Here is a 15,968-nt window from a genome sequence, read left to right on the forward strand (position 1 = left end):
CATTCATTTTCTTTCGTGTCGCACGTGATCCCAAAAGACGGGTCTCTATTTAACCTATAGTGACTAGCAGGATACAACGTTTGCTACGTGAGAACGTTAGAGACATCTACTTCAGAAACACATTTAGAGTTTTCTCTTTATCAATAAAGATGACTTGTATGTACAGGTCGAGATGTACAGGTATGTACATTATGTACAGGTCGAGATGAGCTGAAATACTGCAGATGCTTGTGAACATATACACATTCATTCTTCGCTAATCGTTGAAATGTGACTGGCCGGTTCCTACTCTGGCATCGTAAGATAACATGTTTTCATGTTTTCGTAACGGTAGAAAATTATAAGGTCTCTTTTTTAAAAGGTAAGTGGAGACCTCATGAAGTAATAAAAGTTATATGTTTACTGGAATGACAACAAGGAAACATTGAGGACAGCGTTTATTGTTCGAGCGTTATTGTTATTGTTATTGTTAGAGCTGGTGATCTTGATAATTACAAAATCAATACAAAGTTGCATCATGTACAGAAAACAATACCACAAATATACATTAGAGTTCTAGGGCACGTTATACAAGTGATATAGTTAATTACAGTAATGTTTTACTGAACTTAAATAGTCGTCAAACACGGCCGTTACTGAAGCAACGAACCATTCACATTCCAATTTAATTTACTTAAGTTTGCACAATAAAAAGTTGGTTTGTCATGTTTTTTAACAACTAAAATATCTACTTTCAGTGTATGACTTTTTATCGTTATAATATGGCTGAAATATTGCCGAACGTACGGACACTTTTAACTCACTCACTCACCCTTTCAACAAAGATGCCCGGTGAATAAACATAAAACACACAGCCGTTGCTGAAGCAATGAACCATTCACATCCCAATTTGGATTATAGAAGCTTGAACATTTTAAAATAACTCCAGTGAATGTCCGTGTCGTAATACGGCAACCATTACGTTTATAGCCATAACCTAATGACGTACATATAGCCATAACGTAACTATTTATATACATATGTGTGTGTGTGTGTGTGTGTGTATGTATGTGTGTATGTATGTGTGTGTATATGTATGTGTGTGTGTGTGTACGTATGTACGTATGTATGTATGTATGTATGTATGTATGTATGTATGTATGTATGTATGTATGTATGTGTGTGTATGTATATATATATGTATGTCTGTGTGTGTGTGTGTGTGTGTGTGTGTGTGTGTGTGTGTGTGTGTGTGTGTATGGAACTCTTGGGCGCTACCATCGTCCCTATCACATCGATCAACAATTAGAAATCAGATATTTGTGTAGCGACTCAGGTGTCTCTAATTGAAAAGGTAGTCTGACTCCTATAGTCGGTTGTGCTGTAGCCTCGTGGTTAGAGCAATAATTCTGAAGACACGGTTTGGACTGAGTACACAACACGAGTACAGTATGTGTAGCTCATGTCTAGTGCCACAAGCTCTGATATTGCTTCAATGTTTCCACAAGCGACGTAAAACAAATCTCACTTACTTACTCACATTGTGACTGCTGTGTCTATGTAAGCAATATATACTCTCCATATTTACAGTTTCATTTGTGGAGATGTTTGCTGGCACTATAAGAACTGTCCTTTTCTGTGAAAGATGCCCTTGACCCTTTGACAGACAAAGAAGATATGAGGGACGTCAACATCCCCACTGGACTAGGTCATGATGGTTATGAAGATCTGGTGTGGGCTGGTCAGGACATAAACCAGATCATGCCAATAGAGAAGTCGTAGAGGAAAAAAAGCTCATCAGGTTCTGCACCCGAGGCTCTCTCCGGGAAGTTGATAATGCTGGCACCATCGACCACAAGCTGGAACAAACAGTTGCATTACTTGAACATTTTCTTTTCGATACTTGAAAGCAACGGAAACTCAACAGTCTACAGTGATGCATATTATCATTGAAAAATTGAGGGATGGTAAGGAGCTACTGCGAAAATGTATGACGTTGATCATCCATGAAGAGTTGTTATCTCGAAGTAGCTTCGCGTTTCTGTGTAAACCACGTGATACCAAAACGCAATTTGATAGACAGCCCCACATCATACTTGCCAAATAACCAGGACCGACTCTACGCCCCACATTAGACTTGCCAAAGAACCAGGACCGACTCTACACATTCGCGACACAATCGACGCAAGTTTGTTGAATTTTATTGAACCAGATTCCCCGTCTGATTACTGAAGATAAATGTCTCCGAAACAGATTTCTCTGCTTGCCATACATACCCTGTATACACCATTTTGAAGGGTTATTTCAACATCGTAATTTTGTCCAACAGCCATTCCTAGGTTAGCATGCACCTCCGAGCCCCAGTTTGCATCTATTCTCGTGTTGACAACGATCTTTCCACGGAACCCCAAATAGTACAGGCGAAATTCTGAGTAGAATAGCATATCTGCTTGTTTCTGTAGCGCAATACCAAATCTTTAATAGAAGAATAAATAAATGAGTTTTACAGTGGTGGAACTGCATAACAATTTCAAAGATTTGAAAAAGTGCTCATTTGCAGATATGAAAAAAGGATAACATCAGCTGGCATGGAATTCATGTATCCAGATATTTGTTTCACTGGGCAATACTTGAGTAATCCAAGTGTCCTGATAAGTGAGGCTGTATCAGAAATTCCAGTTTTATGTTTTCAGAAAAAGTGCCACTGTACCGTATCTGTCCTGTGTAGTCCACAGAATACAGTATTTGCAAAGACAACCAGTTCTCCAATAATAATCTTCAAATATTGTCACTAAAATACGAATACAAACTAATTTCGAAAGAAGCAGTTAAACATTTTGAAAACATAGTCAAGGGAAAAGATCAAAATTTATAATATCCGGATAATGCTGAATTTGTACAAGTTCAACAAATAAACACAGATTTACAAAAATTAATTGTAAATCAAAACCTACTTTTCGATCCTCATCTAGATTAATATTGATCACCTTGTATATTTAGTAGGCGTCAAGCTGACCTTCAACTTGAACTTGCTTGAAGAACCACACGGGAATGAAAAAATGTCATTTATCTGCAAGGAAAATAAAGACAAAATTCTGTTAGTAGATACATAATTACAGATATGATTTTGATGTGTAATATGGTTTGTGTTTGATTGAATCTGATTTAAATACATGTCCAAACGATCAGGATCACTTGAGTGGGAGAAACAGAATTCACTGAATTGATGCGTTTTATGGTTGTGAAAGCAGGGTGTCATCTTACTCAGTATCAGGACACGGTATGGAGATATTAGTAGGTGTTTTCATGTAGGCCACAAAAGATTAAAAACTGAGGCCAAACTATATCTTACAGGATTGTTCCATCTGAACTGTCCACAAAGACCTGCTAAACTCTCCCACGCTCCAGATGACTGACAGGTGCTGGTGACAGTGTCGTAGCAGGCTCTGTAGTCAGGGTCACAGGTGTAACTGGAGTAGGTAGCTACAGCTCCTTGGTAGTGACCGTCATACATGGCATGGGCGTCTCTTACATTCGGTGGATGACCACATCCCTGGAACTCTTCAGAGTGAGTGAGTGAGTGAGTTTAGTTTGCGCGGCACTTAGCAATATTCCAGCTATATGGCGGCGGTCTGTAAACAATCGAGTCTGAACCAACCAATCCCGTGATCAACAGCATGAGCATCGATCTGTGCCATTGGGAAACGATGACATGTGCCAACCAAGTTGGCGAGCCTGACCACCCGATCCAGTTAGTCGCTTCTTACGACAAGCAGATTCCCCTGACTCTTCAGAAATATAACATAGCCTTGAATTGCAATCCAAGCCATTAAGTATTTTTGAGCATTCGCACTGTCATTGTTTATGCAGAGAATTCAATCTGATTTCAGCCATGTTTTATTTTCTAAATATTATCTTCGCCTTCGGTCCGCCGATATCAAATGCCCTTTTTTAAAACAAAAGGAGTTCAATTTTTTTTTACCCCAGCAGTTATTAGCATTTTAAATGAATGTTTATTTTGTCTGCCTATTACGTTGTTTCGTGTTTTCTTAACCTTCGTGTAATTTTTAATAATTACTTATGTGTACACTTTCAAATACGAAAATGATTACCCTTGGGGTAATAAAGTATTGTCATTGTTATTGGTATAATCATTGTCATTCCAAGTCTTACGTCAGCATTGGTACAACGTCTCAAGGGAATGATTATTTTTTCATACCATTCTGACACTTCATTTCTTTCTATTGCACATAATGTAAATAACGTAGATCAGTTTACAAGAATTTACACTATCTATCTCTAACTGGACGTTTGAATAAACATGCTCTTTTGGGCATGTGCCAAAGGTGCTTGACTCTTTGGATATAACATTGGTTACCTGAAACACATCTTGCGAGACCCACTCGAGTAACTTCACATCGGTCGTTGTTGGGACATTTATTTTGCGCGCATCGTCCAGAGAGAGACTATGAAGAAAACATGCTGTTTAAAGAAGTCATTCAGAAACCAGATGTATGACACATCTGTAAGTTCAGAAATCAGACAATTGGCACAATCGTGCAATAAAGTACACCTCTTTATTCAGCGACATTTCGTCATTACACCTGGAAATAGTATGTTCTGCACTACTCATTCAGAGATGGACATAATTTCATGACCATGTTGCAACCCTTAATTTCATGAATTCATATATGGTAAAACGCCTCCAAACCTTTAGTCATGCTGAATTTGTCATTCATTTCTTTCTATTTAATGTTACGAGTGTGTATTTTCTGTATATTTTGTTAGTAATTCAGTAGTAATTATTATTGGGTCACAATGTTTAGTGTTTTGAATAATAATTATGATGGGTCACATTTCGTTTTAATAGCTGGTCAACACTTTTAGGATTCTGGTTTTCCGGAACTTATCTGCTCCTAGTTTTCTATGTGTTTACTTCCGGGAGACTTATTCGAGGGCATTCTACAGTGTTGACGATGTTAGTTTGTGCCCAAACTTTCGGGAAATGACTTAGTATATATAAAAAGGCTGGTTCCCGTGTTGAGGGCGACACTCATTCATATTAACTGGAGGATATATTACCGCCAACGCTTTATCATTAAAACCTGTCAACGCCTGACCTACATTATCCGCTGTCAGACAGATCACTGTGACATTCTGCATAGTTGATTACCTTTCGTACTGAGACTTTGGTGAGTTTGATATATTATGTTTTTGTGACCCATTGTCTCTCTTGAATTGTATTTGTAATCAGCATTGTGAAACTGACTTGCAACTTTGTATACTTTGCTCTCGCTGCATAATAATACATAATTTGAACGTTTATGACTTGTCTTTGTTCTGTTTTGCTGGTTCACAAGAGGATTTCTTACATAGTTTATGTATATTTGTGTACGCTTGGATTATTCAAAACTTCCAGCCAATGATGTTTAATCTCTTTATATGCTGGCAGCTGCAATGAACAGAACCGTAGCAATTAAGAGCCACCAAATCATCTGGGTAATCCAAAATTATTGTCCCGTTTTACTCCGTAGTTAATGCGGATATCGATATTTAAAAACACACCATCATAAGGGAAAGCTAGGGAGATGAGAATACCATATTTGCGATCCGAGTGCTGATCTCTAATAGAAGCAAGTCTGTATTAGACGAATTAGTGGTTATCGCGATGCTCTTGAATTCTGCTTCACTTGCCAAATCATCTCACGTCCATCTCACTAAATTTCTTAATTTCCTCAGGTGCCTCCAACGAACGATGCCTTTTAAAATGCTTCTCCTCTCAGTCGGATATGTTTACTTCTTCTACTTTTGAATTACATCTTTCGGTGAATTGGCGCACTCTATTACTCTGATATTATGAGTCTACATCGGAACAGGGCGGTGGGACAGCCCAGTTTGCTTGTCACGCAGATTTGATTTCACACATTGGAAACCAGATTGTATATTTGTGATTAGGTGTTGAATTGAGCCCAATATACGGTCAAGTCTTTGAAGGGCATTTAGAAGTGAAATGCATAAGTATAAAGATTTTATGGATATCAACTTCTTTATATGAGAACACGTTTCGGAGTTAATGCTTACTGGTAAAACAATAACAAAGTAACAAGAGGAATGACTTAACGAAAGCTGGAAGCCAGTATAAACAAGCGCTGATTGGAAACCGACAGTTATGATAACAATGATAGAAGCCAATGGTAATACATTACAGATGATGGGATATGTTTACATAACACAGGTAGGGGGTAAGGACGATGTACATGATAAGGGAAAAGGATGGAAGCCAATGGTGGATGATGTTTACATAACACATGATTGGAGATTAAGGATGATGTACATGACTGCATGAGGGTTGATGGGCATGTTTACATGGGGGTTGATGATGTACAAACACAAGTAGATAAGGACGTACACGGGTAGATTGGCTATGCATGAATTACACAGATAGAATGTACACAGATAGATGAGATTAATTTATCAATAAGTCCCAGGCACTTGGTAGGTACACTCCTTGGTCACGGTTGATTGCTGGTTTCTCTCTCCGGATCTCGATGGCTTCTAGCAGTTTCCTTTGGCGCCAGTTGTTGTTGTTGGTAGATAGTATCCTAGTGTCCTCTCATCGGATTGAATGTCCAGGGTTCTTGAGAATGTGTTCAGAGATGGCCGATTTCTTGTCGAGTTTGCTGACAGAGGTCTGGTGTTCCTTCATTCTGGTGTTGATTGGTCTCAGCGTTTCTCCAATGTATAGGTCGCCACAGTTGCAAGGGATCTGGTAGATGCATCCTCTCGGGTTAGGGTGTTCACAGCTGGGTCCTATACCGTTGGCTTTTAGGTAGGTCTTGATGGTCTTGCCACTGGAGAAGGTGACAGCATTAACTCCGAAACGTTGTGTTCTCATATAAAGAAGTTGATATCCATAAAATCTTCATTCTCAATAGACGGCCAGTTATTTTAGTCATGCTTCTGGGTGACATAATTACACACCTGCGTCACCCCATGATGCAAATTTATAGACTATTGTGGACCCCCATGTCCCCATAATGAAGGAGACCCCTGACGACGATGATGCAGAACATTCTGAAACCTATGACTCATGACCCAGGTGTGTTACCTGGTACAGTCATGTAGAAAGTTCTTGAAGGTATGATGTCATTTGGGAGGTAAGCCATATGAGGCCCCGAAAACAGTTTGTGGCATGCTGATCTCAGTCGCCAAACAAAACGTACATTATCGAGAAAACACAAACCTCCTTTGACCTTGTCAGTGAACTGTTGTTCATCTTACCAAGGCGGGGACCAGAAGCTTACACCTTTTGTGAAGCTTTGGAGGAATGTGGAGAGACAGAAGCCATGACATTGTTGAGTTTTGACATTCCTACTGACAAGACAGGGCTACAGAATCCTCATTGTCATCTGGACTTGGGAGCTGATGCATGCAGATACCATGACATGTGTATGAACAATACCCCTCCTCAAACGAGATTCCAAAAACGGTTGAATTTCTTTCAGTTTTGGCCTGTGCACATGAAATGGTGTCCCAAGCCAAATGGTCCAGGCAGGATTTGCGAACTTAATTAGAGGGGATGCTTACAAGTGTTTTCAATGTGGTCTCGTTCTCAGAAACTGAAGACAAGACCTGGATCGAACATGAAAAGTGGTCTCCAGACTATCTGTATTTGGGACTGGTGAGTGTACTTAGAAAAGGTGGCCTGCTGAGGTCTTGTCATGTAAATGTGTAACCGTGGCTTTGATGTAAAATGTAAAATTACATAAATAAATTAATGTAGGAGTATATATATACATTATATATCTGTGACTTTTGTCTATATATGACTAGATATCTACTCGAATACTAATCTCAAACAAACAAGAGCTCGTTTTCTAGAATGATGCCTAGATTCGTGTTGAAACATTACGATTTTTAATTTGAAGAGGTGATCAACTGTCTTATTCATTCATAGTTGGAGAACAGTATTTCCTCTGCATGACTCAGATTCTTGTTACTCCGAACAAAACATTAACACCTTGGATTGGTGTATGTACTTTCCCAGTGGATGTGTTATTACGTGCTAGTATGATTCATGATACATTCCAATGCACATTTTAAGGTAAGTACAACTTCATGTTCATGTCATACAAGATGTTCAATATAGGTTATCACGCGAGTGTGTATTGGGATAGTTAATATCCTGCACTAGGAATAATAATACATAGTTTTTATTCTTAATGCAGGATATTAACCTTCCCAAAACACACGAGTGTGATAACCTCTTTATCATACAAGATCATTCTTACTTTAAAATTAAAACAAATGTGATTTCATTTACCACAGATCATGAAACTGAACTTCCAGAGATGCGCCCGCATATCGATGACGTCACAAATGTGTGCGTAGTAATACGTGACGTCACAAGCTCGGTGACGCAGTTTTCTACTGATCACTCATTTGACTGCGTGACGTCATGTAGTTCCCAGTCAGCTTTTATGTTAAAGAGGGTATTGTTGTCAACAAATATTATCTTAGTTTGACAGGATGACAGAAAAAACCCCACGAATTTGGGAACATTTCAGTTAAACTTTTGATCAACAAATATAATGTTCGCGAGGCATTTTGCAAGCGCACTTGTCAACTGACAAAGTGTCAAACAGTTCATTCGAGATTTTACTGGCTGCTGTCCGAGTCAATGATTGCAAGACGCCTGCGTTTCGGTACTGGTGAAGTCGTAATCAGTCCCATCTATCATTACGAGACAAAACTTTTCTCTTATCAAGGATCTAACAGTACCGTAACCACGGCCGTCAATCTGGGCACGATCGCCGATAGATAGGCGTGGCGCTATGTTTGTTTACAGTGTGAAAGTAGTCCCTCATATTTCCATATGACCACACTTATTTGCATCGGTATCCGTATATGACTCCAACGGATACCGAAAATATCTGTTGGCTTTATCCTGCCGAAAACACTACCCAATGTATGATAAAAAGCGTTATTCCCTAGGTATGTAAACACTCGTTCAACCATTTGGTATATAATCCCAGACACCAGTTCAACCACTTGGTACATTATATGTTATATCCAAGAATGTCAGCATGCATCGTTTCAAGGGGTGCAGCCACTAGGCTATTCAGTTCAGTTACCCGACACATGGTTTAAAGTGGTTTTACAGTCACAAATCGTTGCTAGCTATGGCGGTTCATTCATCCATGAAGCGGTTGAACAGACTTAGGCATACACCGTGAACGCCCTGGAGAATGAATACAATTGTATACAATAAGCTAAAATGTAAAACAACTCACCCCTATACGTTGGATTTCCAGTGAAACTGTACTTTGAAGCACAGTATTTGACACAATCTAAACCGAATCGTATTGTCAGGTTATGCAGTGTGAATTTGGTAACGTCAGATGGCGTTGTGATGGAGTTGAAGCATCGTTTTAAGTCTTGTGTAAAACCAGATTAAACCAAATAATACCTTTCAGGATATTCTGCGTAATGAAGGTGTGTAACCTGAGATCCTATATTCCAGATGATTCTGTACAATGAGGTCAACTACTTGAGTGATACCTACTAGAACTTTCTCTATCACCGTGATGAGGTCACACACATGGGTCATGAGTCATAGGTTCCAGACCGTTCTACATCATCGTGATCAGGGGCTGTCCTTTGTTATATATGGGATCTATGATTCTGCATAATGAGGTGACACTGATGTTTAATTAGGTCACCTAGGTGCATGATGTAGAAAAACAAAATGGCAGTCTTTTTGGCTCAATATCCCGTTGTACAGCATTCCTGTAAATGGTTTCGAGATGCATTATTCATCAACTATATACTTATCGATCCACGGTTCTACAGTCACAGAACGTGGTCTGTTTTAAGAATCACAGTTCCGACAAGAATTATTATTATGCCGGGAATGTAGAAAATTCATATTTTATCAAATGTATCTAGTAGTGTTTCTAGACATGATTACGTTAAATGAAGATGTTGCATATAATCAGTCAATATTGTGGTATCAAGAGCTTGCTTTCGGGCGGTACAAAGCTCATGCAGTGAAAATACTTTACATCATTAATATTATTTTCTTCTTCTTCTTTTGATTCTGATATTTTTAACCACGACATAGAACACTGGGCGAGAGTTCCACCAAGTTTACTGACCTTGTCAGCCTTGCCAGATAATAAACTGTCTCCAGATTGTGAACCGTAGATTTTATATTTTTAACTTTCATCCTTTATCCTTTTTATCCTGTTCCACAATTTTTTACAACTGTGTACAGGAATTTATTTGGGAAACAAAGTTTCTCAAAGGCTGACACATATTCTGTATAAATGAGTATTGGCGTTTGAACTTTAAACTTTATCTAAAGTTTTCCCTCATGGAGAACTCTCTTATTCTTGATAAACTCATACGTGCAGCATATATCTCTCCTAGGTTTTATTCAAAATGATATGAGAGAAATGAAAGCTAATGTTACCAAACATGAGTGAATGAGTGAGTTTTACTTCGCACTCATTCCAACTATATGGCGGCGATCTGCAAATAAACGAGTCTGGACCAGAAATTCTCGTGATCAACAGCATGAACATCGATCTGTGCAGTTGTGAACCGATGACATGTGTCAACCAAGTCAGCGAGCCTGACCACTCAATCCCGTTAGTCGCCTCTTAATACAACCATGCCTTGGGTTACCGAACGTAAATATTCTAATCCGGACTTGAACTTAAGATAGTTCGCAAATTGAGGTCAGGTCCTTAGAAAGGTGATTTAAGTACATTAGCGATACATTCCAAAAGTGGAAAAGTGATCGATCAGACATTGCTTTTGTAAAGGAAAAGAAGTGGCACTTAAGACGAGATTAAACGGGTTCAGACTGGTTCACAGGACGGGTGCAGACGTGTAGGGTATATCTAAGTATTTTTCTGATGATGTACATGTATTTTAATTGTTCGAACAGTCAGTGTTACGTTCCGTAATCACTTACTGACAATGTTATGCCACTCGGGGACATTAACGCCAGGACATCAAACATGAATAACTTTGTATGTTCGTTACATATGAGTGAGAGAGTGAGTGAGTTAATACTTAACGTCACATCGGCAATATTTCAGTCATGTCGTGACGAGAACCATTATTATTATTATTATTCATAACAGTTAATGCCAATTCTGTCAACGAAGGACAGTACAACAACTTGGTTATCACCGAAAGATATTTAAAACTAGTAAACTAAATCTAAATCAGTTTAAGTATAAAGGGCGATACAATATAAAAACGGGCTGCAAACCGCAAACAACTGAAGTTAGATCACCACACCAGGGCCCATGGTGTTACAGATGAATTTAGGTTGGATGAACTGAAGAAAGGACCTGAATGTAGTGAATGACGGAAGTAGGGTAAATGAGGTTAGACGATGACGTAGTGACGTGCCACGTGAGGTTGCAGGCAAAATTTCGCAAGTGGCAATTCACACCCGGAAGACGCGTAACGCTCAAAGTCCTAGTGAGCCCTGGTTCAACAAAGACGTGAAGACTCTCTCGTAAAGCAAACCGGCGTTATAGGACAGGCAGGACCCATATTAATACTTCTCGTTATTGTCATCATGGAACTTTGTATATCACATGTATATTAAACATTTTAAAAGATACCAAGATAACTAACATTGTGTTATTAATGAGAAATCAATGTGGTCATTCTCCCAAGCAACTCCCTAACAGAAACTAAAGCGATGAAAGCAAGTTTCATAGTCCAGGTTTGAGAGAATTCCATGACTTTTTCAAAAATATTAACGAGAAGTGCCACGAGGATGCAATTGATATTGATAGTGATGTTTTTTACGCTACCGCACGGCAGTTCAATATTGAATAAAAAATATTACCGCGAAGGAAATGGCGTGAGCAATAAATAGACCAAAACGTAACAAAGGTGTAGACCAGAATGAAAATGACTATTTGATTCTATGTGACTTTTATGTTTCCTCTTTTAATTTGCTTCTTTTTATCGAGCATTATACCGGAAGTCTGGCCATTTGGCATCACTTGGCCGATTTAAAAGATCCCTTCAGATCCGAACTCGTACAGGACAATTTCCATTCTTAGTTGTTTAGTAGCAATATGAACGCTGGACTCTGCAGTTATCAGGAAATGAACATTTTTAATGAATTATTTTACGTGCTGCTCAAACAGTTTCCAGAAAGAAAATATCAACTCGAAATTTCACTTTGCTTGATATTATGTTAACTCATTTTCAAAGACATCGTAAAGAAAATTGTATTGTGGATTTTTTAATTTCACTAAGCTTTTGATAACGTTTGGAAAACAGGTCTTTGAAAAAAAATGTTAACGTATAATGTATATGGATTTGTAAGAACAAAATAGTTAAAATACATACAGTAATATCAAATCATGTGTTGGTTAGCTACTTCTTTTTCAGTTTTTCTGAGGTTCCACGAAAGAAACCTAATGCTATCACTGTTTTTCCTTGTGTATGAGAATGTATACTTTTTGAATACGTTACTTGTGCAGATGATGAAAATGTTCAATTTATTGAAAGATGATGATGCGATCCTTGCAGAACACAGTGTAAAATGCCAAACTCATTTGATGATTTTACAGATTATTGTGATTGTTGGATACTTACGGTAAATATGGTAAAACCTTAACAAGAAAAGGATTCAGTGGCAACTGAGGTAACATAAGGTTTGCTGTATGGAAGCAACACAGGGCCCTTGAGGACGATGACCTGTAATTAAAGAATCAAAGCACCAACCTTTGGCCAGTGTTGAATATCACTGAAGAGAAATCCTGTTCTGTCAACAACGTCAGCACTATCACTACTGTTACTGTTGAGTACGCAGGTGCGCGTTTTCTTCTCAAATCCAAAGGACAGACATGTCGAGGACATGATGCATGCTGAGGCACAGGTGTAGAGAGACTGACTTCTGATCTTTCTAAACACATGCTGTTCCATGTATTTATCGTTCTGAACAAAATCCACGTCCAAACAGTTTTCACCATTGGCTAACTTTGTGACTCCTAAAGCAAGAAAAAATAATTCGCTATAACGAGACCACATTTTCACCACCTGGAACCTCAACCTTCAAGCCGCTACTGACATTCCCTACTATTAATGATCTATTTAACATTAGCAATGACACCACCTCCTTAAAGACATACATTCAAAATTAATGTTTTGAAATGTTACGCGATGACTTATTGGGTGTGTTGACAGCAAACGGTATGTTTCGAGGCGTATCAAATGAATACAGTGCAAATCCCAGGGCTCTAAAAATCAATTCATTTATCTATTAATGTTGTGATCCTCCCTGGCGACTGAAGGGGTGGTGAAAAGGTAAAAGTAAGTGAGTTTAGTTCTACACGCACTCAGCAATATTCCAGCTATATGGCGGCTGTGATAAGGTTAACGTGTTTTATTGTATGTTTAAACATATACTCATGCAAAAATGGTTCATGGCGTTTTCGTTTATAATTATTTGACAGGATATTATCGTATGATTTGACATTTGAGCAACAAGATCTCAAATGCTACTTTTCTAGTAGCATTTGCTCCTATTATACAGCCACATAGGAATACAAATGCTACGAGAAAAGTGACGAGATCATGGGAAAGATTTTGCTGAAACGTTACGCCTGTGTCCTTGAATGAACGACTGCACATGAGACCGAATGATCTCATTCCTGTATCGCACGCTTACTACTTAGTATCTCCTACGTTGGACTTAGTATATCCTACATAGGACTTACTATCTCCTACGTGGGACTTAGTATCTCCTACGTAGTACTTAATGTATCAAATTCTCAAGTGTGCACGAAAAGCGCCTGGGCCCCGTTTCGCAAAGCTCTCGTAAGCGTAAGATAACAAATGCTACTTTTACGTAGGACTTACAACTTCGTGTCTCCTACGTAGGACTTATTATCAACTACGCAGGACTTAGTATCCCCTACGTAGGACATACTATCACCTAGTGCCACCTAGGACATACTATCACCTGCGTTAGTGTCATAGATATGCATTGACGTGCATTTCTATTATCTAACATCCTGCATAACCAAACATTTCTCAGTTTAATGACCACACTTCATAATCAGAACCTTTAAAGGATATTATATTAAGTACTACGTGGCAGATACTAAGCCCTACGTAGGAGATACTAAGCCCTACGTAGGAGATAATGACACCAAAAACATTTCTTTTTGCCCTAATACGCAAGTTATATAACTGATAATGACATATTTTTGAAATCTGTTTGCTAGAATATCACAGTTGCAAATTTAACACTAGCATGTGACTTAAATGTACATACTATTTAGGACGCTACAAAATAGAATTAGGCTTTAGATCACCAGCACCTGGTAAGAGCAATACACTTGGGACCGTGGGAACAGTGCTTTTGCTACCTGCATTGAAGCAAACTGGATTTACACGATCCTTTCAGCAGTTGGAGACTGTAGTGAAGATTAATACATTATTTAAAACAACAAATATTAAAACGATTAACACTTTCCAGATGGAATTGACATTTAAAGTTTTGATACTTACCCTCTCGGGACGACAATAATTTCACTTTACTTCAACACCTTAGAGGATACAGCACCCAGTCTCCTTACCTACTCTATCCATATCAAAAGCAACTATCAACACGATTCTTTCTCTTAACAATCCAGAGATTAAACTGGGAGCAACATGATTAAAATGATCCCTTGTAGACAATACTGTGAAATATTTATCCTCAGTAATAGAACAAGTAACTTTGTCCGTTCGTATATTTGAGATCAATGTTAGATGGTGTTTAGACGTGAGATGAAAAGAACGTTTGTGATTGCTTATCAGCTTGGCAGAAAGACATAAATACTTAACACTATATAAAATATTCAACTTATGATACACGTCTCATAATATGTTTCACAGACAGTGTCTAACATATATTACAGATAATCAAGTGATAAGTATCACGGGTATCGACCTACGTAATTAGGATAATTAGGAGTCCACCACTTCAGCCAGTCTAACCACCCGATACCGTTAGTCGCCTCCTATGACAAGATGATATGCTGAAAACTAATTCTAACCCTGATCTCAGTGGTTTCAATCAGTATGTTGTGAGACGTATCAAATAACTGCGGTTGAATCTGGTTCATGTTGCAGTTCGAATCTTACAAACTGAGTGCATTATTATTAAATTTTAAAAGAACAATTAACCCACCTATACGTAGCTACATTCAATGTTATAATGGAATGTAACTTTTTATTGTCTTGGAGGTATATTAGCGTTACTTCCATGAACATGTTCATGAACCATGTTAACTGGTTCTACTGGTTCTCTAAGTTTGACTCAAAAGTGAACCAATGAATTGCATACTAACTCAAAGACTAATAAACATATAAGGCTCAAAAATGAAACGCTGATTAAATTCAAAACTTCAGACCAACTCTGTGAGGTGTTTGCAGTATTTAAGCCATGAAAGTAAAACACACTATCATTTAAACACATACTGACCCAGTTTAGTAGGGAGTTTACGAGGGAGGAGGGCAAAGAAATTTAAAGGTACAGAACACTCCCTACCGAGAGCAGTAGTCGTTAACAATGTAGCAGGATTCAGTTCATGTCATCATACTTCCTAACGAGATACTGTTCCAGCTACAAGACAAAGGGCATCTTTGATTCAGTCGTCAACAGTTCTATTATTACAAGTTTATACTCATAACTCATATCCAGAAAAAGAGACGTGTGATATCAACGCAAGAGATACATATAACTATAATTATACGGCATAAATGGCACCAAAGTCTCCTAATTGATAACATTTACAAGCGTGGCTGCTGATGTGACATCCCATCACGGTTTACTACAAGTTGCAATCATTGGTATGCCTTGGTACCTAACTGTGCCTATCAGCTAGTCTATTTCTTGTATGTTAACGCAGTCGTGAGCTGAAGTACCGTATAATGATTACTCCCTGACAGGGTACATT

At 38.4% G+C, this 15,968-nt stretch overlaps 1 protein-coding gene across 1 annotated transcript; it reads right to left on the reverse strand.

Annotated features, from left to right (window-relative positions):
- Positions 1-1,721: 1,721 nt before the first annotated feature.
- Positions 1,722-13,050, reverse strand: LOC137259057 (uncharacterized). The gene is made up of 6 exons (XM_067796767.1): positions 12,745-13,050; positions 4,358-4,445; positions 3,332-3,540; positions 2,967-3,049; positions 2,256-2,454; positions 1,722-1,838 (listed from the first exon to the last, which is right to left on the reverse strand). The coding sequence occupies exons 1-6, from the start codon at positions 13,048-13,050 to the stop codon at positions 1,722-1,724; spliced, it is 1,002 nt and encodes a 333-aa protein (XP_067652868.1).
- Between the last annotated feature and the right edge of the window lie 2,918 nt (positions 13,051-15,968).

This window comes from Haliotis asinina, chromosome 12 (assembly GCF_037392515.1).
Source record: "Haliotis asinina isolate JCU_RB_2024 chromosome 12, JCU_Hal_asi_v2, whole genome shotgun sequence".
NCBI lineage: Eukaryota > Metazoa > Mollusca > Gastropoda > Lepetellida > Haliotidae > Haliotis > Haliotis asinina.

Excerpts from the sequence above, each read along its gene's own strand:
- LOC137259057 (XM_067796767.1), bottom strand. The coding sequence starts at position 13,050 with ATGTGGTCTCGTTATAGCGAATTATTTTTTCTTGCTTTAGGAGTCACA. Across the intron at positions 3,541-4,357 it reads TCTCGCAAGATGTGTTTCAG|AGTTCCAGGGATGTGGTCAT; the intron begins GTAACCAATGTT and ends CTCACTCTGAAG. Across the intron at positions 2,455-2,966 it reads ACGCCTACTAAATATACAAG|ATTTGGTATTGCGCTACAGA; the intron begins GTGATCAATATT and ends CTTCTATTAAAG.